Below are 24,745 nucleotides of genomic sequence, written 5' to 3' on the forward strand. Positions count from 1 at the left end.
CCAGCGGCCATGGCTCACGGGCCCAGCTGCTCCGTGGCATGTGGGATCTTCCTGGACCGGAGCATGAACCCATGTCCCCTGCATCGGCAGGAGGACTCAACCACTGCGCCACCCGGGAAGCCCCCAAAATTATTTTAAATGCAGCCTACTTTAATATTTTATAATTTACAAAGTCTCTTCTACATCATTACATAAACAGAGACACTCGTATGTAGAAAAAGTTGAAATGATGAATTTATTCATAAAATCAAAGACATTCAGAGTAGTGTTAATGAGCAGAAACAACATATACGCCAAAATCTGAATACCTTCAAAAATTCTGAGATACAATCTGTTAACTGTTTGTGGCCTTGGATATTTAACTCCAGTTCATAAAACTTTGATAAAAGCTTAGATTCTCTGCCACACTGATTGCACCTATAATAAAGCAGAGTGATAAAATTAAGATCAGAGTGGGAAAAGCAATAACGTTCTACTGTACTAAATACACAAAGAAGCATTTATTACCTTAATTCTGTCATTGAAATTATCTACACTATGTATATTCAAAAAAATAAAAACAAAGTGATTGATGAGGCCACGCACTTTATGCTTAGGAAAAAGTTTAAGAGTTGTTTTACTTTTAGTACTCCAGCAGGCTCCAATCTCATGCTTTCAGCCCAGACCACAGCCATGAAATAAACAGCAAGAGCTCAACCACAGTTCCCAACACATGGATGGGTTCAACTGCAATTATCTAGTCAGTTGTTTACATGCTCCCATGGAAACGTATTACTATAAATACTTCAGGTCCCATGATAGGCCACTAAATCCATAACCTGGAACTGAACTAGAAGACACAGAAGCAACCACCTTAGAATAAAATGTATGATGAAAAAGTGGAAACACACTTACACAGTTACATAAGCATATTCCCCACAGAACTGCTGTTGCACAATGTTCCTCACATCGGGATTCTTTTGTTTAGACAAAGTATCTTCCAAAAGAGACATAAAGAGCTTTGAAAATTCTTGGGCATCCTACAATACAGGTTTGGGTTAATAGAAAGAAAAAAAAAAAATCAGACCTGCTTTTCAATTTCTGTTACAAATAGTAATTAAGTAAAATAATCCAGAAACTATCTGTACTTTGAACTTAGCATTTTGGAACAAGGACTAGAGCTATGCTGGATCAGTTTGTGCCCACATATGGATTTTCAGAAATGAGATCAAGGAAAATGTATAATATACTGAACAGTAAATAAAATAGAAAAAAATTAATTTTTAAAAATTTCTTCATTTCTTTCTATAAAGATTGTAAGGAATGCTTTATATATTTAAAAAAATAAAAGGTTCTTACCTGCTGCTGCCCTGTGTCCAAGCCCAAAGCTTTAACAAATCCCGATGGATCAATGTATCGCCTATTACTGTTTTGCAACAAGGCAAATAAGTACTGGAGATGCTCACAAATTGTTTGAGGCTCATAATCTATTAAAGAAATGTTTGTTCTTTTAAAAACTGCTACTTTTAAAAAATATGTACTCCTCTTCACATGAGAACATAATTATAATTAAACACCCTTATATCCAAACTATAATAATGTTTTATTATAGTTTTAAAACTTTAAAAGAAATCAGTAATCACATCTTTTGGAAGTCATGAGGCAGCCATGACTGTCTATATGCATCCCCTAAAGGCAAGAGGCTATACATATGTTACAACAACAATAGCAATCATGACTATGGCTTCTACAGTGTCAAATCACACCGAAACATCCATTCCAGTAATAAAAACCATACACTATATTTACTATTTGCATTAAATGGCCAAATACTTTAATATAATCTCATTAATGTGAACTTGCCACAAACAGAGCAAATGACAGCCATCTCAAGCATACTGATTCAAACTTGAATGAACAATATAACAATATACTGTTAAAAATCTTAAAATTTACTTTCAAGTTCTAGTGAGTTCGGAGAAGGTATGAAAATAGGAAGCATGAATCTCAAGAGCCCTAAAAGATTTGTGTATTCTCTTCTGTGCCAGTTATCGATTAATTCCCTCTCAGCTCCAAATCCACCCTTCTTTGCTTGCTCTGTGCTAACAGAGATGAGCTCTGCAAAGATTCCTCCTTTGCCAGCTAGTGTAAAGTTGAGTCTTGTCAGTAGAGGGCGCTCCAGGGTTCCACTCCGTGTCTCACCAGGCTCTGTGGGCTCCCTCAGCCAGCAGTGGCCAGCAGCTTCTCCCCACACCTCCTCTGGTAGCTTCAGTGGGATGCCTCTTGTGAGGCATTTCCTCCTGAATGACCACCCTGTGAATGACCTCCTGGACACTCTCTGCAAGAGATTCCAAGGCCCAGTACCTCCCTGAGGACAGTTTCCAGCAACGAAACCCACTGAGGCATCTCAGCACCTTCTTGGCCATCCAGTGAGCTCAGGTAGGCAGTGCTTTCTCCAGTGAGGTCTGGATCTCAGGCCTGGTCAGTGGGGGTGTGGGACTCCTCCTTCTGTATTCTTTTCCAGCCCTTGGGGTAGTGGCTGTTCCCCTATCTGCTATATCTGTGTTTTTTCAAGTCCTCTTTAATTCTTACTAACCAATTCCCCTATTACTCTAATTTCCTATTAATAATTTTTTGTCAGTTCAAATCATTGTGTAGTTTGTCTCCTGACTGGTCTGAATGGTTTACCTCTTTACTACCAATTGTGACTCACCAATTGTGAAAAGGAAGTCAATAGTTCATTCGTAAAACAAAGATTAAAAATCTTACTTCCTGGGGTGCAGGGGCTTTACAGGATGTTAAAAGCCCTTCAAGTAAGTTTGTATCTACTCCAACTTTCTTATTTTACAGATTAGATACTACATGAGATCTTAAATAACTTATCCTCTGCTGGTTTTCCTATCTGTAAAATAAAGGAGTAGTGGAGCTGGGACTAGAACTCAAGTCCCATCATTTCCAACACAAACCCTTCTCACTACACTGCACTGTGTCTGCTAATAGCACCAGAAATGCACACTCTTATCCGAGAACAAGGTTAAGGGCTTTGGTGAAATAGTAAAATCTAAGTGTTTAGAAATTAAAAAAACAAAACAAAAAAAAACACATCTCTTGAAGATACATATTAAAACCACAATACCCAAAGGTGGCCATGGTACATCATTTTACAAAATAGACATTTAGTTTCCACTTGTTATTTAGCTATCTTCTCATTGGTAAATTTATACTTCAGCAAAAACAATGCTAAAACTTAAAAATGATCCATTTTCCATTACTCATCCTTTACATACACTAATTCTTTAAATATCAATACCTTCTATACTATTAATCTAGATTCAAATATTCAGAACTATAGGAATAAAGCTTTGGGGAAACCAACTTAAGAACTTTTAAGCACTGTTTTGAACTGTTAACAAGGACCAAAAGTATTACAATTATCTAAAGAGCAGCAAGAAGGAAGATGTGGGACTTAGGAACCCTATCTTTTCTCTCTCAGAGCCAAAGACATGAGCTGTGTGCCCAAGTCAGATCACATAATAGATAGCACAGGATTTACAAATGAGAACAAGAATCAAAGGTTCCCAACCTGGAGCTCCTAGACCTGTGTAATCTTATACTCACTTCCCTCTATCCCCCAGCTTTGAGAAGAAAAAGCTGGTCATTCCATGGAATTCCATCTCAAAGAGAATAATCTCTAAATAGAAATATCAATTAGGAATAACAATCCACATATCATTCATAAAAAAACTAAATAATTCCACTAGAACAATCTGAAACTGATTTCTAAATTTGCAATGAGTGTAGTCGCACATTAGTAGCTTGCTTTGCCAAGGTTGGTTAATTTAATCTTAATTTTAGAGGGTATTTTGTAAATCAGCCTATTTGGGAATCAAGACAAAAGGCTGTGGGTACACTGAAGTATTTATTAAGTCTCTCAAACTAGGCAAAAGAGTAACATTGTCTGCTTTACTGACTGATTTCTCTCAATCACTAGAATTTAATGGACTGCAATCACAGTGTATTACAGAGGGAAACTGTAGTTGAAGTTTCCTCTATATGGTTGGTTCAAAGTGGTCTAGCTAGCAAAAAGCTCAGCAGTGAGCCCTCCCCATACCCATCCCCACTCACCTTTCTCTTCTTGGATACCATCTCCCATCATGTAGTCACTACAGGTGCTTGGACATAAGTAGAGCGCCTGCCGAAGCTCCAGGTTAAGAAACCACACTTGAAGAAATGTGTTGACATAACAAGTAGCTCCAAGGTTAGTGAGGCCCACAAATGAGTTCTACAAAGACACAAAATTTACAATTATAAAACCAGTTTCCCCTTAAATAAAAAAATTATGTTTTTTGTTTTTTTTTTTTTTTTTGCATTACGCGGGCCTCTCACTGCTGTGGCCTCTGCCATCGTGGAGCACAGGCTCTGGACGCGCAGGCTCAGCGGCCACGGTCCACGGGCCCAGCCGCTCCGCGACACACGGGATCCTCCCGGACTGGGGCATGAACCTGCGTTCCCCGCATTGGCAGGCGGACTGCCAACCACTGCGCCACCAGGGAAGCCTGAGAAGTATTTTTTTTTTAATTTGATTAAAAATGTGTTAAACTGCCTCAACCACTAAACCCTGTGAGCCTCTCTCAGGAAAGGTTAGGGCATAATTATCATGAAAGCCCCATTTGGGTTTATTACTATGGGAGTGGGGAAAGACTTAGGACAGCATCTCTAGCCTTCTCCAGCCACTTAAATCTAAGCTTAGAGAACAGTTAGTTGGCTCTAGGAAACATCAATTTTAAACATATGTACATAGGTTTTTCATTTGCTATATTCCTAAGAGCCCAGCATTCAGCAGAATGACAAAGTGAAACTTCCAGAAAAGTTCCTTTTTATCCTATAGATCTGGGAGATGGGAGGATGGAGGGAGTTAGTTGCAATTTTTTCCAAAGATAAGGCTGGAGAATTCCTGAACTTACAAAGAATCGTTCTTTTTAAGAGAGAAAATACCTATACAGGTGACTATTTTGTAAACACCAGGCTTTATCGTTAGAACGTATTAACGTGTATTACCGTTAAAAAAAAAAAAAAAGGTAAAACTTCTGTTGTATGTATAATATGGAAAAATACAAGCCCAAGAAAGCAAAGTAATATCATTGAGAGCTTGTGCCCTGGGTTTACCACCTCCTTTAAAGAGACTTAAAAAGAGCTCAACATAAAACATGCTACATTAAAGCAAACGTAGAATCAGCATTGAACTAAAACTATTATTTAAAGGCTTACTGGATTACATAGCTACCTGTTTTAAAGCATACCATTAAGAACTGTTCCAGTTCAAGTGGTTTAGAGTCTTAAATTCCACTACTGATCTTAAAGCTGCTTAGGTTACCTGAAATCAGTAATGGTTTCTGATCATAGGCACAAAATAAAACACACAAGAATGCCATATAGAAATCGCTTAAAAAATGATGGCTTACCTTTTTTCTCCTCTCACAGTTGGGGTCATCAATGTTATGAAAACTATTTTCATCTATTTCTCCTAACCAAATGTGCTCACCAATCCCAACCAAGCAATTCGGATTTCCTTTGCAGTTTCGTCTATGAAAAAAGATTGTGTGATTAAAAAATACCATAGTTCCATGGTAAAGAAATATGCAAATTAAAACTATAATGATACCATTTTTAAAATTCTATTTCTCATCTATTAGATTAGCAAAACTGAGAAAGCATAATATCACACCCAGTCTGTGAGGCTGTGGGGAAACAGAACTCATCTACTGCTGGTGAGAATGCCAACTGGTAGGACTCTTACAGAAGGGAATTTTGCAATTGCTAACAAATCTACATACACACCTACTTTTTGACCTATCCATTTCACTTCTAAGAATTCATCCTGAAGATGGACCTCCAACAGTGCAAAAACACATACACTAGGTTATTCATTACAGCATTGTTTGTGATTGCAAAATACTGGAAACAACCCAAATGACCAAACATAGGGAATATGGTACATCCACACAATGGAGTACCACACAACTGTGACAGGAAAAACACATGACGATCTCTGTGAACTGATGTAATTTCTAAGATATATTAATGAGCAAAAAGCAAAGTGCAAGAGAGTTATCTATAGCATGCCATTTTTTATGTTAAGAAAGATGGGGAAATAAAATACACATGTATCTGCTCATTTGAGCAAAAAGGAAAACACAAATGTATACATGCGTGTGTATAACTGAATCACTTTGCTGTACAGTAATTAATACAACATTGTAAATCAACAATACTTCAGTAAAAAAAATAACAGTATAAAAAAAAGAAAACCACCAAAAGGATAAATCAGAGACTAGTGAAACTGGTTACCTGTAGAACATGAGTAGGATTAAGATTTTTTTAAAAAAAGAAGCGTTGGACATTTTCCTGAATATACCGTTCCATACACTGTTGAATTTGGGGGCCATGTGAATGTTATACACAAATCAGTAAGGATGGAGGGAACCTTAAATTCAACACAAACAATAACATATTTCAATTGAGTTACATACACTGAAAGGAAGAGGGTGGGGCACTGACCCAAGTAACTTGAACTTGGTCATTAGCAAGTTTATTAGTGTCAGGATAAAGACATAAGGAACAAACAACAAACTTATTTAATAGTTTCCTTTTCAAAGATACATGGGTTAACAATTCTGAAACTTTCTGTACATTCTGCAACTTAACAAATAAGTACATGTATACTGGGGATGAAGGGAATCAAGTTTTGGAGAGGAAAGTTACAAATAAGGGAAGAAGAATAAAACCAACCCTGCAGTATTGATTAGGAATAACAGGTGTAAGTCAAAATCCACAGGGTCTTAATATATACAGACAGGTAGATTAGTGTTGCCAGATAAAATACAGGACAGAAGTTATTTGAATTTCAGATAAATGACATATTTATATTTTTAAAAGTATTTGTTGTCTATCTGGAATTTAGATTTAATGGGCAGCCTAAACGAGACAGCTTTTTTGTCAGCCGAGGGCCTAAGAGCAGTAACATGAACACACCGAGCAAGCAGATCTTGATTTCTAAATATTCCCCACGCGAAGAACCCAGAGCTCCTGGGAGAGATGGCCAATTTGAAGCCTGGGCAAGATAAACATGGACATACTGCTGTGCCCCCAAAATAAGGATGTACTCAAAGAATAAGGGGGACATGTTAAAAGGAAGAGCTTGGATGGCCTCCCAGTACCCAAATCTGGAACAATCTGAGCAACAAAATAATGATCGGATTACAACCCGCTCAATAATGTAGGAATCCATTAGTGAGGTGGGTGGATGGATGCATGGATGAGAAATCTCCTCCTTAAAGAAGAAAGCCAACTATCAATGTGGAAGAAAGGACAAAATTAGAAATTCACCATTTGGCTGGCATTCATCAGATTAATAACGAAATCATGCAAGGATTGTCAATGGATGCCAGTGTAGGAAGGTTTGAGGAGTAATGGAGTATTTACATAGTCTCAAAGTATCTCAGCACAAGTTGTTTTATTAATTACAAAAGGAAATATAGTAGCTTTCAGTGGAGAAACCTGGCAGATGCCACCTAACCAAAGGATCAAAGTTTAAGTAGCCAGTAATGGGTCTAATTAACTGTATGCCCCTCCTGGTGTGATGCACTAAGAGCACAACATCACTTCTGTGGTTTTCCTACCAAAGTGAATAACCTAAACCTAATTATAAGCCAACACCAGACAAACCCAAGTTGAGAGGCTTTCTGCAAAGTAAGTGTCCTATACTTTTAAAAAACCTCCATATAGAGATGGGGATATATGTATATGTATAGCTGATTCACTTTGTTATAAAGCAGAAACTAACACACCATTGTAAAGCAATTATACTCCAATAAAAATGTTAAAAAAAAAACCTCCATATGATGAAATACAAAGAAAGACTGAATAATTATCCAGATTAAAGGAGACTTAAGATACACAACTGACTGTAACATACAAGCCTAGATTTTCTTTAGCTGTGAAGGACTTTATTAAGTCAGTATGTTCTGAATATTTCAGAAGGTTACCCATTAAAGCTTTATTGACAGCAGTAAAAGATTGGAAACACTATAAATGCCCATCAATAGGAATCTGCTAAATAATACAGCCAAACAATGGAAACTACTGTAATTAGGAAAAAAGATAAGGAGAAACTTTATTATGTTGTGATATGTAACAATATCATTCGTTGAAAAAAGCAAGGAACAAAGCAGTGTTTAAAAATGGGTGCGGGGGGGACTTCCCTGGTGGCGCAGTGGTTAAGAATCCACCTGCCAAGGCAGGGGACACGGGTTCGAGCCCTGGTCAGGGAAGATCCCACATGCCGCGGAGCAACTAAGCCCATGCACCACAACTGCTGAGCTTGCACTCTACAGCCCGCGAGCCACAACTACTGAGCCCACAAGCCACAACTACTGAAGCCCACGTGCCTAGAGCCCATGCTCCGCAACAAGAGAAGCCACCAAGATGAGAAGCCCATGCACCGCAACGAAGAGTAGTCCCTGCTCGCCGCAACTAGAGAAAGCCCGCGCACAGCAAAGAAGACCCAATGCAGCCAAAAATAAGTAAAAGTAAATCTTTAGGGCTTCCCTGGTGGCGCAGTGGTTGAGAGTCCGCCTGCCAATGCAGGGGACACGGGTTCGTGCCCCGGTCCGGGAAGATCCCACATGCCGCGGAGCAGCTGGGCCCGTGTGCCATGGCCGCTGAGCCTGCACGTCCGGAGCCTGTGCTCTGCAACGGGAGAGGCCACAACAGTGAGAGGCCCGCACACCGTAAAAAAAAAAAAAAAAAAACTTTAAAAATAAAAAGGGTGTGAAGAGGACTTCCCTGGTGGTCCAGTGGCTAAGACCCCATGCTCCCAATGCAGGGGGCCCGGGTTTGATCCCTGGTCAGGGAACTAAGATCCCATCCCGCATGCCAGGTGGTGTGGCCAAAAAAAGTGTGTGTGTTTGGGGTATGACAGACCTGTTTGTTTGTTTGTTTAGATAACAAGACGCACTATAACCTGGGAACAACCATCTTTGAGGAGGTTTACCTCTACCTGCTGGCTGCAAAACTAAGAATAAAGGGCTTCCTATGTTCCCCCATCACATTTTATATCTTTCAGATTTAGAACTCTGGGAAGTACTACATAATCGGGAAATCAGTAAATAATTGTTCTTAATGTTCCACTTAAACACACTGTCTTCTTGGTTTTAAAAAATAAAAATGAAAACAAGTTTGGCCAACTTAAGAGCAGTTTTTTCAGGATTATGTCAAAGCCAGGTTGGAAAGTAACTTACTAAGGAAATAAAAGTACAACTGATCCATTGTGGGGGGAGGGGGAAGGATCTAAAAGGAGTTATTTTTTGTGCCTATAACTCACCTCTAATGGTAAAGGACTACTACAAGGGAATTACAATGAGTAAAAACAATCTCTCCTTTTACACAAAAGTAATTTTTCTCTTCTACCAAGAGAAGATATAAAGAAACAAACAAAAAAACCTGATTCAGAGACAGGGGAAAAAGCAACCTAAAATCTTTCCTTGGAATAGGGGCAAGGACTTACCAGGCAGATTCTTTAAAAAAAATAAATAAATAAATAAGGAAGATTCTTTTATTTTTTTTATTTTATTTTTTTTTTTGCGGTACGCGGGCCTCTCACTGTTGTGGCCTCTCCCGTTGCGGAGTACAGGCTCCGGACGCGCAGGCTCAGCGGCCATGGCTCACGGGCCCAGCCGCTCCACGGCATGTGGGATCCTCCTGGACCGGGGCACAAACCCGTGTCCCCTGCATCAGCAGGCGGACTCTCAACCACTGCGCCACCAGGGAAGCCCTGCAAGGTCTTTAGAACAGGAAAAGTTAGCATCAATAACTAGAGTGAAAATGTTATCTCTAAAAGTAAGTAAGTATGTACTTGCTCTTTCCAATATGCTTTTCAAAGGTATACCAAGTTTGTTTTCTCCTCATAAACAAGGGAGGGGTAAGTCCTTCACAGGTTTTGGCTGGGAAGACAGGCACTCTCCTGTGGGTCAAGAGCACAGATCATTCTCTCAACTACGGTTCCATTAGAACCATTCAGATTTTAGTCTCCTGTTCCTAACAGCAAAATAGAGAAAATGAACAAAAGGAGGCTCTCCTTGTCCACGCTCCTCCCCTCCCACACACACAAGAAATCTTGTACACTTGGTCCAAAGTTGGCTTCAATGAGCAAATAAAATACACAGCTATGAACTAAAAATGTCACGCAATAGGTTTCTTTAACTTTAAAAAGACTTCCAAAAACAGATGTGAGAAGCTGGGAGCAACTTGTATTATTTAGCCCTAGAACGCTGGCATTGTTTCTTTGTTTTTGCTTTTCTTAAATTAACTGATGGTGAGGTGTTACTGAATAAGGTTCCATCAGCTAAAATGCCATCACCGTGTGGATGAGATGAACCTGTGTTAAAGCATCAGCCGCCACCCTCCTCCCCCGAGAACCTATGGCTTCTGGGTGCCTAAGGACACACTCCAGGTGAGAACCAAAGTCAGTGGTGAGCCACTGCATTAAAAGTAGCTTAGGCTAACCAACTAAAGCTTTCCAAATTGAGGCCAAGCCTTTTTTTTGGTACATGGGCTCAATGTTGTGGAGGATTTTTTTGTTTATTTATTTTCTTGTTTGGAGCAGTGGAGAATCTACTTAAGAAGCATGAATCACAAAAACATTTCTGTTGGGACTCCCTGGTGGCGCAGTGGTTAAGAATCTGCCTGCCAATGCAGGGGACACGGGTTCGAGCCCTGGTCCGGGAAAATCCCACATGCTGTGGAGAAACTAAGCCCGTGCGCCGTAGCTACTGAGCCTGTGCTCTAGAGCCCGCGAACCACAACTACTGAAGCCCGCGCACCTAGAGCCTGTGCTCCGCAACGAGAAGCCACACAATGAGAAGCCCACGCACCGCAATGAAGAGTAACCCCCACTTGCAGCAACTAGAGGAAGCCTGTGCGCAGCAAGGAAGACCCAATGCAGCCAAAGATAGATAAGTAAATAAGTAAATAAATAAAAATGTCTATTCTAAGCCATTACTTCCAAGCCAACCTAAGCAGTGCAGCAGAATGCCACGTACAGAAGGCTAGATGAAATCCCCCTGTAGAAGAAAACCTCTCCCACTCAGTCACCAAAGCCCCAAGCTCCTTTTTATCCCCATTAGGAGTAGGCTACAGGTGTCAAGTATCATCTATCATCCTGTTTGTACCAATTTTCTTATAGCAGAAGAATACTGCATACCTGTTTCCACCAGTGTAAGAGACAGATCAAGGAGGCTGAGACAGGTGAGACAGGGACACATGTTTACATGTTTGATGTGTAAATACCCTAGCCTGTTGACTCGAATTTATACAACTTACTTGGCCCTAGAAAGCATCTGAATTTGCTAATGCTGACTTTAAAAGCAAGTAACTTTTTCAAGGTCACAAGTAGCCCCGATTTAATCTAGGTAGAGTAATGCCATTCACCTTTTCTGAAACAGTAAGTTCCTACAACCTTAGTGGGTACCCTCTACCCACTCCCCACTGGTCTTCTTCCCAGAAATCCTTCCTTCTGCCTACAGGGGAATCAGAGAGGGAGAACTGAATCACAAACAAAAACAAAGCATGAAGAGCACCATCCTGGTTCTCCCCTGGCTCTCTCCCACTACTCGTATCTCATTTACTTATGCATCAGTCGGCTTACGACTAGGTTTTTGTTTTGTGTGGCAGTTGACTATTACTGTACATGCCTAGTTTCTTCAGCTCCCCCTGCCTTTTTTATTTTTCTTTGAGAACAAACTGTTCCTCCATTCTTGTGGTTCTAGCAAGAGCTGCTGAGATGCAGCTCCCATCCAGCACCCAAAACCAGCCTCACAAGATATTTAAAATGGGAACTGAAAGACAAAACAAACAACCCCAAAATAACAATCCCTCTTCAGTGGCAGACCCTTCTGACAGCTTAGCTGTCCTAACTTTAAGAAGGAAACAACATGCTGATTTGCATGAGAAACAGCTCTAAGAGGTTCATGAATCTCTCCTGGGCTCAAGTGTTTCCCTGCCCTTGCCATGATTTATTTGTCCACATCTTTCCTGAATTAAAACAAACACCTCCCTAGATTTGTTAACTGAGGCACTTCCCTTACACTATGTTAAAGTTTCTGTCACCTGTATCTAGGAACCCTCACAAATATGGACTAATGAAATAAAGCTTTTTCTGTTATTAATTTACCTCTAAGAGCCAACAATCCATTTCAGTCTCTAACAGATCTCCTAATTTTTTTTTTTTTTGGCTGCGCCACGCCGCTTGCGGAATCTCAGTTCCCCAACCAGGGATTGAACCCAGGGCCACGGCAGTGAAAAGTCCTAACCATCAGACTTCTAGGGAACTCCCCGATCTCCGAATTCTTAAAAACAGCTTTGTCCCTCTTCCTCTAAGCTTTCTTATAAGACCAGTTAACAAACACAGGGGAAAACATTGAGCTCCAGAGAAATGTGAGTTTAAAACAGCCATGAAAGATGTTTTCACTTATGAAATCGGCAAAAAAAAGTTTTGGTGATGGACTTCCCTGGCGGTCCTGTGGTTAAGACTCTGTGCTTCCGCTGTAGTGGGCACAGGTTTGATCCCTGGTCGGGGAAGTTCCACAGGCCGCGCAGTGCAGCCAAAAAAAAAAGTTTTGATCATGAATCAGGGTAAAGCGAGAGTTGCTGTCCATTCATTGTTAATCACAACGCTTTGGGAAAAACTTAAGAAAATGTCTCAAAATGTTAAATGGCACCAATATTTTGTTTCAATACTTCTGGGCACATGTCCACAGAATATGTTTGACACTGTGGCAATGAAACAAAATGAAGAATTCTAACAGGTACTTTTTTTTCTAGGGCCATGGATATAAGAACACCAAGTGGCTACAGCAGTAGGCAGGGGGCAGGTTCCCCAAATGTTTGGTATGACATGTTAAGCAGCTGTGACGTTATTCGCTGTGATTTTAGGCCAACAAACGCTTTCGCAGCAATGTAAATGATGGACCGAGGCTGAACAAAGCCTGAGACATAACAATTTTCCTAGTCTAAACCAATTTAGTGGCAATGCAAGCAATGGAAGAAAGTTGAATTCCAGCATATCAATGCAATGAAATAGGACTTGGGAGCTGATTAGATGGTGTGGGCAAGAAGGAAAAAGAGACATCTGCAATGATATCCAAAACTGTACAGAAAGGAAACAATTTTTCACAAATCAAAAACTGCAAAGTGGGAAAAAAAAAAACAGTAGGCTAAGTATCTAGGTGTGCAAAGTTCCTTCTACACTGACCATAGGTAAGAGTGGTAGTTTTAGCTCTGTTTTGACAGATCTCCAAGGATCTGTCATTTAGGAGTATGTTTTCCAGCACAATGGACAGAAATTTAGTCAATGATTTCATAGATGCTATGTAGTACAATGAAATTTTATTATTTGAATGGGAGAGGAGGGTGGAGATATTACTCCCTCTGCGTGGTCATTTAAAGAGTTATTGCTTTGTTTTTCTCCCTCAACACCTTTTAGTTTCTTGGCTCTTAGGACATCATTTCACACAGGCCAAGTAGAAATCCATGAAGGATAGCAAGCCAACTCTCCTGCTTCCAGGGAAGACCCCTGACTACACTAAGGCTTTGCCTAATGCAGCACCAGATTTTTAAAAAGTGATTTGTGTGTGCATACAGAGAGAGAGAAAGGAGAAGGAAAGAGAGGGAGGGAGGGAGAGAGAATAGGTTAACCAAGGATTACTGAAATGGTTCCAATAATAACCATTTACTGTCTGAATTTTCCTCAAAAACTTCAACTTGTTTCTGTAACTCCAAATGTCACCACTCTATCAGAATGACAGTTGCTTAGGTTAGGTCCATTAACTGAGTTCAGTAACTCCCTTCCAAACTAGTCCCCTCTAATTAAGAACATTCTTGTCCCTCTACCATTTTATTTCATAATCACAAACGGGTCTCTAACAAGATGTCAACAAATAAGGAATTCAGAAGGCTCCCCGTCCTTTGACGGGGGGGGGGGGGGGGGGGGGCGCGGCACTACAGCAGGTCACTGCCTAACTTTAACCCCTTTCCAAAACTTTGGTGACTGACTCAACATTCCCAGGCTCTTTGTGTTATGTGCTGGTTCAAAGAAGGCAAAACCGGACTTCCCTGGTGGCATAGTGGTTAAGAATCTGCCTGCCAATGCAGGGGACACGGCCTGGTGGTGCAGTGGTTAAGAATCTGCCTGGCAATGCAGGGGACACAGGTTCAAGCCCTGGTGCAGGAAGACTCCACATGCCACGGAGCAACTATGTCTGTGCGCCACAACTACTGAGCCCGCGTGTTACAACTACTGAAGCCCGCGTGCCTAGAGCCCGTGCTCTGCAACAAGAAATCACCACAATGAGAAACACTGCAACAAAGAGCAGCCCCTGCTCTCAGCAACTAAAGAAAGCCCCCCGGGCTTCCCTGGTGGTGCAGTGGTTGGGAGTCCGCCTGCCAATGCAGGGGACATGGGCTCGTGCCCCAGTCTGGGAGGATCCCACACGCCGCGGAGCTGCTGGGCCCGTGGGCCATGGCCGCTGGGCCTGCGCGTCCGTAGCCTGTGCTCCGCGACAGGAGAGGCCACAGCAGTGAGAGGCCCGCGTAACACAAAAAAAAAAAAAAACAAAAAGAAAAAAAAAGAAAGCCCCTGCAGCAATGACGACCCAACGCAGCCAAAAAATAAATAAATAAATTAGAAAAGCATTTTTAAAAAAAAGGGAAAAGAGAACCCACAGAATGAGAAAATATTTGGAAATACATGGGACTTATATCCAGAATATATAAAGAACTCTTAGAACTCAATAATAAAGACAATCCAATTTTAAAATGGGCAAAGGATGTGAAAAGACCTCTCTCCAAAGATCTACAAATGGCCAATAAGCACATGAAAAGATGCTCAACCTTATTAGTCATCAGGAAAATGCAAAGCAAAACCACAATGAGATAGCACTTCACACCCACTAGGATGGCTATAAGACAAAAACAGTGTAAGGATGAGAAGAAAATGGATTCTTCATATATTGTCTGTGAGTATGTAAAATAGTGCAGCCACTCTGGAAAACAATTTGTCAGTTCCTCAAAATGTTAAACATAGTGATCCTATGACCCAGCAATTCCACTCCTAAGCATATACCCCAAAGAACTGAAAATAGGTGTTCAAACAAAAACTTGTACACAAATATTCATAGCAACACTATTCACAACAGCCAGAAAGCAGAAATAACCAAAATATGCATCAACTTAACTATGCTGTGAGATGATGGATGTGTTAATTGCCCTGATCTTGGTAATCATTCCACAATGTCCATCAAATTACCATGCTGTACACTTTAGATATAGTTATATTTGTCAATTATTCCTCAATAAAGTTGGGGGGGAAAATTTAAATCCATCAACTGATGAATAGATAAAATATGGTATATCCAACAATGGAATATTATTCAACCATAAAAAGGAATAAAATACTGATACATACTATAACATGTATGACCCTTGAAAATATGCTAAGTGAATGCCAGACCAAAAAAAGGCCACGTATTGTATGAGTCCACGTATATAAAATATCCAGAATAAAGAAATCTACAGACAAGAAGATTAGTGGTTGCCAGGGGGTGGGGAAGGGGGAAATGGGAAATGACTGGAGTTTAATGGATATGGAGTTTCCCTTTAGGGTGATGGAAGAAGTTCCGGAACTAAACAATGGTGATGTTTGTACAGTCGTAAAGGTACTTAATGCCATGTAATTGTACACTTTAAAAATAGTGGGACTTCCCTGGTGGCACAGTGGTTAAGAATCCTCCTGCCAATGCAGGGGACACGGGTTTGGGCCCTGGTCCGGGAAGATCCCACATGCCACAGAGCAACTAAGCCCGCCCACCACAACTACCAAGCCTGCACTCTAGAGCCCACGAGCCACAACTACTGAGCCCACACACCACACTACTGAAGCCCGCGTGCCTTGAGCCCATGCTCCGCAACAAGAGAAGCCACCGCAATGAGTAGCCCCTGCTCGCCACAACTAGAGAAAGCCTGTGAGTAGCAACGAAGACCCAACACAGCCAAAAATAAATAGTTTTTTTAAAAAATGGTAAATTTCGTTATGCGTTTTACATGACTTTTACAAAACGATTTTTAATGAAATGAAATACTGACAAATACTACAACATGGATGATCCTTGAAAACATTATGCTGTCAAAGAAGCCAGTCATAAAAGTCCACATACTGTATGATTCCATTTACATGAAATGGCCATAGGCAAATTTAGAGGCAGAAAGTATATCAGTAGTTACTTCGAACTGGGGAGGGAGGGGGAGTGGGGTTTACAGGGAGGATTGAGTGCCAAGCTAACGGGTACAAAGCTTCTTTTAGTGGGGTCGGATTGTGCTGATGGTTGAACAACCCTGTGGCTATACAAATAAAAAATACTGGGTTGTACATTTTAAATTGGTGAATCATATGATGTGTGCATTATATCTCAAAGCTATTTATGAAAAAAACTGCTTGGATATAAACCTTGCAATTGCAGCTTAAAACTCACATCCGTGACATTCATCCCTTATAGTGATCTCAGCTAATTTCTACTCCTTTACTTCCATTAAAATCATAACTATTACAGTGAAAGAGTTTATATTTTTTGGTTACTCTGGAACCTAATACGTAGAGAAACTGACTGAAGCTTATCTATTATACACGGCCACGTCATTCCAGTACTGACTGTTGCTCTCCTCAGGAGCCAGACTCCCAGAGCTTGGAATTATTCGTCTGCTTTATGGAAGCTCTCTAACTTGTTTCCACTTCCCATACTAGACTTAAAGCTCCAAATCTGAGACCTTGACTTCCATTCCTTCCGGATCCCACCGTGGAATGTAAAAACTCCAGAAAGTCTTTACTAAATGCTTGATGAAAGGGTACTGAGCATGCCCGGCTTGGCCAAGTCAATTCAACAACATTCCGGACACAAGCTATAGTTCCCGCGTTAAAAGGTGGAAAAACAGCTAAGGATTCGATCTAAAAGGAAAGACAAGGTTCACGGGCTAAGTAGAAGTGAAGGACAGCACTTACACAGCTCAAACTTTGTACTCGGTAGAGTGGTGTTGAATCAGAGCGACCCCCCACCCCCCAAAAAAGGCTAAATAATACTAGATTATCGAGAGAGGGGAAGGTCAACTGGGGATGAAGGGTACCGATGACGCAGACTAACCGTACGTTTTCCTAAAGCCGCCCTACCCAAAAATATGATCACGCCTTCAGCGTCAACACCAATACGAGATATACAGTGATGAAGCTCACTTCGCAGAAGTTCCCATTTTATAAACCAAAAAACCGAGCAGTGGCCAGCATATACCAACCACCAACGTTTGCTAAGGTCTTAGCTCCTGCCTTCAACCATCTCCACCGCCATCTTCTAATAAAAACCCAAAACCTTTTCTTAAGGGCTTTCAGCAGCATCACCTCCGTGCAGAGCCCGGAAAGGCTGCCTTTCTCCCAGGTCGCCCAGAAGGCAGAAAGGAGGAAACCTCCACCTTGTTCTCTCCACGCCTGCTAGATGCACGGAAAGGGCCGCCGTCTTCCTTCCCCCAGCCCCGGGCCTGGTTTTCCAAGGTCCGACGCGAGGGGGGCGCGAGGCCCGGTGCGCGGGCCTCACCTGCACACGCCGCGGATGCAGGGCTCCAGCCAGATGCGGTAGGCGGTCTCGATGTGCTCCTGCGACACCTCCTCGGGCCGCACCGTCTCCGCCCAGCGCCAGGCCGCCTTCTCCAGCTGCAGCCGCGGGGCCATGGCCTTGGCCCGAGGAGTGCCTCCTGAGCCCGGCCGCCCAGGCTGCCGCAGCCGCCTCCACCACCGCCCAAATGGGCTCCGCCACCTGCCAGCGATGAGGACCAGGCGCTCCCTCAGCCAGCTGGCCAGTCAATCACCTGCGCGCGCCTCTGCCCGGGTGCCAGCCCTCGCGCCCGCACCCGACCCGCACGACCGGCCGCAAAGTGCCTCCGCGGACACCCGACACCCCCCGCACCCGCAGACGTTGTAGGTATACTCCCCGCCGCGGTGGGCGCATGCGCGTTCCCAGCAGTCTTTGCGCCTCTTGCCCGACGGGCGGAGGAAGGGGAAGCAGCTAGTCGAGACCCTTGCCACGTCCTCACCAGCGCTGCAGGGGAAGCGACGTCTCAGCTCCTGTCCAGGATAGCGTTCTGCGCACCACTAATCTTCCAAGTGGGCACCTGGAGAGCTAAAGTCTGCCTGTTCTTGCCCTCTGGTACTTCCCCTTTAACCGTGAAGGATCACGCGAGAGGCTACTCAACGCACACCATAGGTCCGCTGGATTGTGGGGTGGGACCTGAAACCTGGGTCACCAAAGAAACCAGGGTCGGCTCTCTGGAAGGGTTAACTCGATCCTGGACCGGTTCAGACTCCTTTCCTGAGCACTCCTGACGTCACGTGCTGTTCTGGCCTTTTCCTGAGCTAGAACTGGACTACGTGTCCCGGCATGCGTTGCGTGCTGTCACTCACTGGATGCCAGGCATGCTGGGATTTGTAGTCTTCGCAGTAGTGGGTTTACTGTGCCTTGGTTTGTGCTGGGGTGCAAGCGGGTCCCTGGGCGGGGTTTCTCTGCCCTGGAAGGTCATCCTTGCAGGTGGTGGACCCTCCTCACTGCTGTTATCTCCATATGCTGATTTCTTCTTTAATGATGGTCCTGTTTAGCTGCAGGGTTTGAAAACATTTCCTTTTTTCAATCTCTGCTTCTGGATATAAAGAGTAGCCTTATCAGAGTGTTTTGCGAACTGTAAAGGGTACTGCTTGAGTGAGGATTTTGAAAACTTTGCATTTTAATGAGAGCCCTATGGCGGTCTAAGCACTAACTTCTGACACAATACTCGATAGCTTGCCAGCTGGGTAACCTTGGACTGGATGCTTTTTTTTTTTTTTTTTTTTTTTTTTTTTGCGCTGCACTGCACAGCTTGTGGGATTTTAGTTTCCCCTGACCAGGGATAGAACCTGAGCCCTCGGTAGTGACAGCGTGGAGTCCTCACCACTGGACCACCAGGGAATTACCCAGACTGGATGCTTTATGTGTGCAATTGTTTAGACAAACGTTCACTGAAGGAACGATGAAAATAAGACATGGTCCTTGCACTTATGCAAGAGGGGGTGAGGGGAGAATAGTAGAAACTTAAAATAAGGTCCCCTCCCCTTACTTGGAAGGTTTGGAGTACTTGGGGAAAGTCTTCCCAGGAGGAATAACTCCTAAATCCACCCTTAATAGATGAGCAGAACTTAGCCAGGTTAGAAGAAAAGTACCATTCTAGACAAAGGGAACTACAAGGTACAAAAACACAGAAGAGAGAAACTTCTTGGTATGAGGTCACAAACTCTGAGAAGGGGAGGTGAGACTTTGAGAGGCTGGCCAAGACTTTGCTTTATCTGAGGGGCTCATTGAAATGTTTAAAGCTGGTGAGTGATATAAGGGGGATTTTCATTTTGTATAACTTCCTCAGTCTAGGTCAAGGACAGAGACAGAGAAACCTTTTAAGACTACAGAAGTAATACAAGCCAGAGATAATGAAGGCCAGAATGGGGCAGTGTAATAGGTATGGAATGAGGAGGCAAACTTGAAAGATATTTAGGACATGGAATTGCTAAACTTGGTAAGTTGGTCTAAGCAAAGTCTGTTTACCTTTCTGTTATTTGACCTTCAGGTGTAGGTCATAGCCCTTTCCTAGGTGCTTACAGCTCCCTGTGTCATTACCTCACTTAGCACATGATAAAATCGTGAATATTATTCATTGTGCTGTCACTGCTATATGCCAGTTTTCTAACTTGAGTAATTAAGCGAATAGAGTTTCTACCAAATGAGATAAAAAGTAGAGAAGAAGGAGAAGGTTTAGAAGGGAGTTGATGATTTCAGTTTTTAATAAATTGCATTTTAAGTGCATCAGGGACATCCATGTAGAGATAGGAGAAGTGAGTCTGAATCTTGAAGGATATATTGCTCCTGCATCATGGATTTTCCAGTCTCTACTGGGTGATTCTCATCAGCATTAGATACATGCAGTAATTTCTCCCAGTTTAACAAACCCTCTCTTGACTCCCACATCCCCCGCCAACTACCATCCCACTTCTCTGCTCTTCTTTTTAGCAGAACTCCTGGAAAGAGTGATTTAGACTCTTCTCCAGTTCCCTAATTTCCTATCCCTCTTAAACCCATTCTAAATCAGGCTCTTGCCCCAAAACCAACCACATAAAGGTTACCAAAGTCCTCCACGTTGTTAAATTCAGTGGTGAGTTCACACTCTGTTTTACTTGACCTGTCTGCAGCATTTGACCTAGTTCTTCACTCTCTCCTCTTGTGAACACGTTCTTCTCTTAACTTGCAGTGTTACCGAACACAAGTTCATGTGCCCAACACACAGTGAAGCCAAACAAACTGAAATGTTGGAGTTTGGAGCAGAGAAAGGTTTACTGCATGGCCAAGCAAGGAGAACAGCTGGCTTGTGCTCAAAAAGACCTGAACTCCCTGATGGTTTGGGGGGAGAAGTTTTATAGGCAAAATTTGGGGTGAAGGCTGCAGGGTATGTGGCTTTCTTCTGATTGGTTGGTGGTGAGATGACATGGCAGTACTCCAGGAATCTTGTGCTCAGCCTGAAGTTACCATCCTCCACCTGTCTGGGGGCCTTAGTTCCTGCATAAAAACTCAGATATTGTTTTGTATACCTTGAGGAGGAACCAGGACCCTTCCACAAGGCTGCGCTATTGTTTCTTGACTCTTCCTCCCTTGTTTCTGCCTTCTTTCCCTTCCCTGATTAGCAACTGTTTGAACCTGCCCTTTGGAATTCAGGGAACGTCATGGAGGCTGAATGAAGCCTAGTTTCTTTTTTCTTTTTTTTTTTTTTTTTTTTTTTTTTTGCGGTACGCCGGGCTCTCACTGTTGTGGCCTCTCCCGTTGTGGAGCACAGGCTCTGGACGCGCAGGCTCAGCGGCCATGGCTCACGGGCCCAGCCGCTCAGCGGCATGTGGGATCTTCCTGGACCGGGGCACGAACCTGTGTCCCCTGCATCGTCAGGTGGACTCTCAACCACTGCGCCACCAAGAAAGCCCGAAGCCTATTTTCTACAAACAAGAAATGGGAGAAACAGAAGGCGTTTGTACCAGAGAGCCCCATAGGGTCCTCTTCAGTTTCAGCAGGACACCACCTTCTCCTGGTTTTTCTATCACCCACTGGCCATTCTTTTTCAATGCCCTTTGCTGATTCTTTCTCATCTCTCTAACCTGTAAACTTGAGTGGCTTAGGGTTGTGCTTGGACTTCTCTAACTACATTTACTCCCTGGGTGATCTCATCTCCTGTGGCTTTAAATACCGCTGTGTGTTAATGACTCACAAATTCCATTATTGCCTGACCTTGCTCCTAAAATGCCAGACTTGTATATCCTACTGCATACCTGGCACCTCCAATGTATGATAGGTATTTTACACTTTCAAGATCCAAAACATATTCTACTTCCAGCCACCCCCAAATGTCCTTCTGTAATCTTCCCCATCTCAGCAGGTGGCCGCTCCATCCTTCCTGAAATCTTAGCTGTAGCTTTAACCTCTCTCTTACATCACCATGCAGAACTTCCCCAAATCCTGTCAACTGTGTGTGCCTTCAAAGTATATACAGAATGCAACTACTGTACAGGGACTGTTACCACCTGGCCTCTCACCTGGATTATTGCAAAAACTCCCTAACTGGTGTCCCTGTTTTCGCCCTTGCCTCTTGGGGCCCAGATTAGGCCGCCCCAAAATGTGCCTCAATGGCCTATTGATTATTTTGAATTACAGTTACTTGAGAAATGCAAGAGGGATACACTCTGACCCTCCTTTCCCTGAAAGCAGGAAATAAGTCTTTCATGTGAAAGGTGCGCTCCCAGCATCTGGAGGTAGAGGACATGCTTATCGCCAAAGGCAGGAAATTGAGGCTGAGAAGTCTAGATAAACAAGACTTGTCACTTCTTTAATTTACTGCCCCAAGACCAAACTCTGCTTAGATTCTTCATTAATTGAGCACCCAAAACCTTAGTTTCTTTGTCCTGTCAATTTCTCACAAATGTATTATTTCTTTGTCTAAAAACTATTAAAACTGCCTGCTTTGGCCACTTCTTAGGTCCCATTTCTATGGGGCCTCCATGCACATGAATTAAAATTTTTTTTTTCCCCTTTTAATCTGTCTTGTGTCAATTTTATTACTAGTCCAGCCACAAGAGCTCAAGAGGGGTAGAGGGGAAAATTTCTCCTCCCCCAACACCTCGTTATAGTCTTCTTGGCGTGTAAACCAGAAGAACATTCCTCTGCTCAAAAACCTCCAAAAACTTAGCACCTCATTCAAAGTAAATGACCAAGTCCCTCCCGTCTACACCTTATTGGCCAGAGCTTATTTCCTACCACACTCTCTCCAGCTGTGTTCCAACGACAGCCTTCCTCCCAGTTCCATAACCACCCTAAGCAGACCCATGCCTCAGGACCTTTACATTTGCTGTGTCCTTTACCTGGAACTTTCTTCCCCTGCACAGCCACATGGCTAGCTAGCTCCTCCTTCACCTGATGTTTTGGGAACAGGGGGAGGACCTTAGGAAGAAAGTCCAGAAGAACAATTGTTAGATATAAGGAGAATCAGAAGAATTGAGTAACTCAGAAGCTTAGGGAGGATAGTTTCAAGAAGATGGGAGTGGTCAGCAATGTTAAATTCCTCTCTATTTTCCTTCTAATTTCTTGGTTCCCTTTGTTAGACCCAAACGGTCTACGAGGGATTCCAACTCGCCCAAGAACCGCCAAGAGTCGAGAGCCGCTGCAACACGCAAGAGGTTTATTAGGAGCCGATGCACCGGGGTTCCCTGAACCTCACGCAGGAGGCCGATGGGGAACCCCTAAAAGCGGAATCACATACTTTTTATAGGTTTATTTACTCATAGGGCGGGTATATTCTCACAATGATTGGGTAAATGTGGTGACTTTTGAATTCATTGGCTTAGGAACTTTTGTCCCACCTTCTGGCCGTTATAGTTGTCTGTTCATTGTGGCGGTTAGGGCGTATACCTGTTACGGGCAACTGGAAAATTACCCGCTGTCTGGCAAGTCCCCGTCAACTGAAAAACTCCAAGAATTGGTTTCGATAGGGAGAAGGAGTGGCGCACGATAGGGAGAAGACTTGGTTTCGATAGGGAGAAGGAGTGGCGCATGATAGGGAGAAGAATTGGTTTACGGGAACAAGTGAGGGGGTGGAAAGTCCCTAAAGGCCCCACACCTTCACAGTAAAACTATTGAAATAATTATCTACCCCAACACTGTCCAATATAAATATAATATGAGCCACATATGTATTGATAGTTTTAAATTTTCTAGTAGCCACACCTAAAAAAAATAAAAAGGAGCAGGTGAAATCAATTTTAATAATATATTTAACCCACTATAGCCAAAATGTTTACATTTCCACATGAAATCAATATTTTTAAAACATTAATGAGACATTCTCTTTTTTCACACCACGTTTTGGAGATCTGGTGTGCATTTTACACTTACAGCTCATCTCATTTGAAACTTGCCACATTCAAGTGCTCAACAGCCACATGTAGTGAGTGGCTACCATAATAGATGGCACAGGGCTTCCCTGGTGGCGCAGTGGTTGAGAGTCCGCCTGCCGATGCAGGGGACGTGGGTTCGTGCCCCGGTCCGGGAGGATCCCACATGCCGCGGAGCGGCTGGGCCCGTGAGCCATGGCCGCTGAGCCTGCGCGTCCGGAGCCTGTGCTCAGCAATGGGAGAGGCCACAACAGTGAGAGGCCCGCGTACCGCAAAAAAAAAAAACATAATAGATGGCACAGTTCTATATTCTCTCGACATCCTCATCTCCTATTGTAAGCAGAAAGGGTAGGAGGTCCCCAGAGAAAAAGAACCAGCATGGCTTCCTTGACAAAAGAGAAGCCATTTTAGGCTAAGCCATTTTGTGATCTAAGCCTGGCCACAATGCTTGCCCTTGAACCGGTCTCAGCAATTAAAGATCTGTAGGAAAGTGAGGGAATGCAGGAACACAGGAAAAGCAGTCAAGAAACAATAGTTCATCAATAAAGCAGAGTCCTAGTTCTTCCTCAAGGGATATACATAATCTCTGAGTTCAGCCGGAACAAATGCCCCACCCAGGTGGAGGATGGTAACTACATGCTGAGATCCCAAAACCTAAGGAATGATGATGCTGATCTCTGCTGACCCTCAGGACTTCAATCAACTAAAGCTGGACTCTCTCAACCTTTGCCCTAATTCTATGCTGAATTCTCCTCTGCTCAAGCCCCTTCATGAATATGCATGAGTTACCACACGACAGGCCAACGAATCGGAGACGAGGTGTTGAAGCAAGAAGTACGACTTTATTCGGAAAGCCGGCAGACAAGATGGCAGACTAGTGTCTCTGATAAACCATCTTATCGGGGTTTGGATGCCAGTTTCTTTTATAGAATAGAGGAGGGGAGGAGATGAGGAAGTAAAGTAAAAAGGCCATAAGATTTGCAAATGTCCCCTGGTATGGCCAGCCTCAGGGAGGGGATGTGTTAATTTGTTCTTTCTTGCAGCCATCCACAGGTGGACAGGGTCAGGATGTACAAAGGCACTTTGGTTTAACACAGAGGCAAAGGGGCAGGGTTCCCTGAGGCAGGCCATTATGTTGATTATAATAACAAAAGCAACGAAAAGCAAAGG

The 24,745-nt window shown here is 42.9% G+C and overlaps 1 protein-coding gene across 8 annotated transcripts in view; it reads right to left on the bottom strand.

Moving 5' to 3' along the window:
• USP48 (ubiquitin specific peptidase 48) overlaps nt 1-18,236 on the bottom strand; it is a 69,048-nt gene extending 50,812 nt beyond the window's left edge. For 5 of the 8 annotated variants that reach the window (XM_032626890.1, XM_032626873.1, XM_032626880.1 and 2 more), the window contains exons 1-6: nt 17,670-18,068; nt 5,442-5,562; nt 4,105-4,261; nt 1,339-1,466; nt 895-1,019; nt 309-417 (exon numbers count right to left, since the gene is read on the bottom strand). In XM_032626890.1, the coding sequence (XP_032482781.1) occupies nt 309-417; nt 895-1,019; nt 1,339-1,466; nt 4,105-4,261; nt 5,442-5,562; nt 17,670-17,803 (774 nt within the window). In that variant the 5' untranslated portion in view covers nt 17,804-18,068. Of the gene's footprint in view, nt 1-308; nt 418-894; nt 1,020-1,338; nt 1,467-4,104; nt 4,262-5,441; nt 5,563-17,547; nt 18,069-18,165 lie in introns of those variants that run through there. The other 3 variants (XM_032626863.1, XM_032626908.1, XM_032626917.1) reach the window with 3 other exon arrangements.
• Nucleotides 18,237-24,745: the final 6,509 nt, after the last annotated feature.

The sequence above is a fragment of the Phocoena sinus genome, chromosome 1, assembly GCF_008692025.1.
Source record: "Phocoena sinus isolate mPhoSin1 chromosome 1, mPhoSin1.pri, whole genome shotgun sequence".
Classification (NCBI taxonomy): domain Eukaryota; kingdom Metazoa; phylum Chordata; class Mammalia; order Artiodactyla; family Phocoenidae; genus Phocoena; species Phocoena sinus.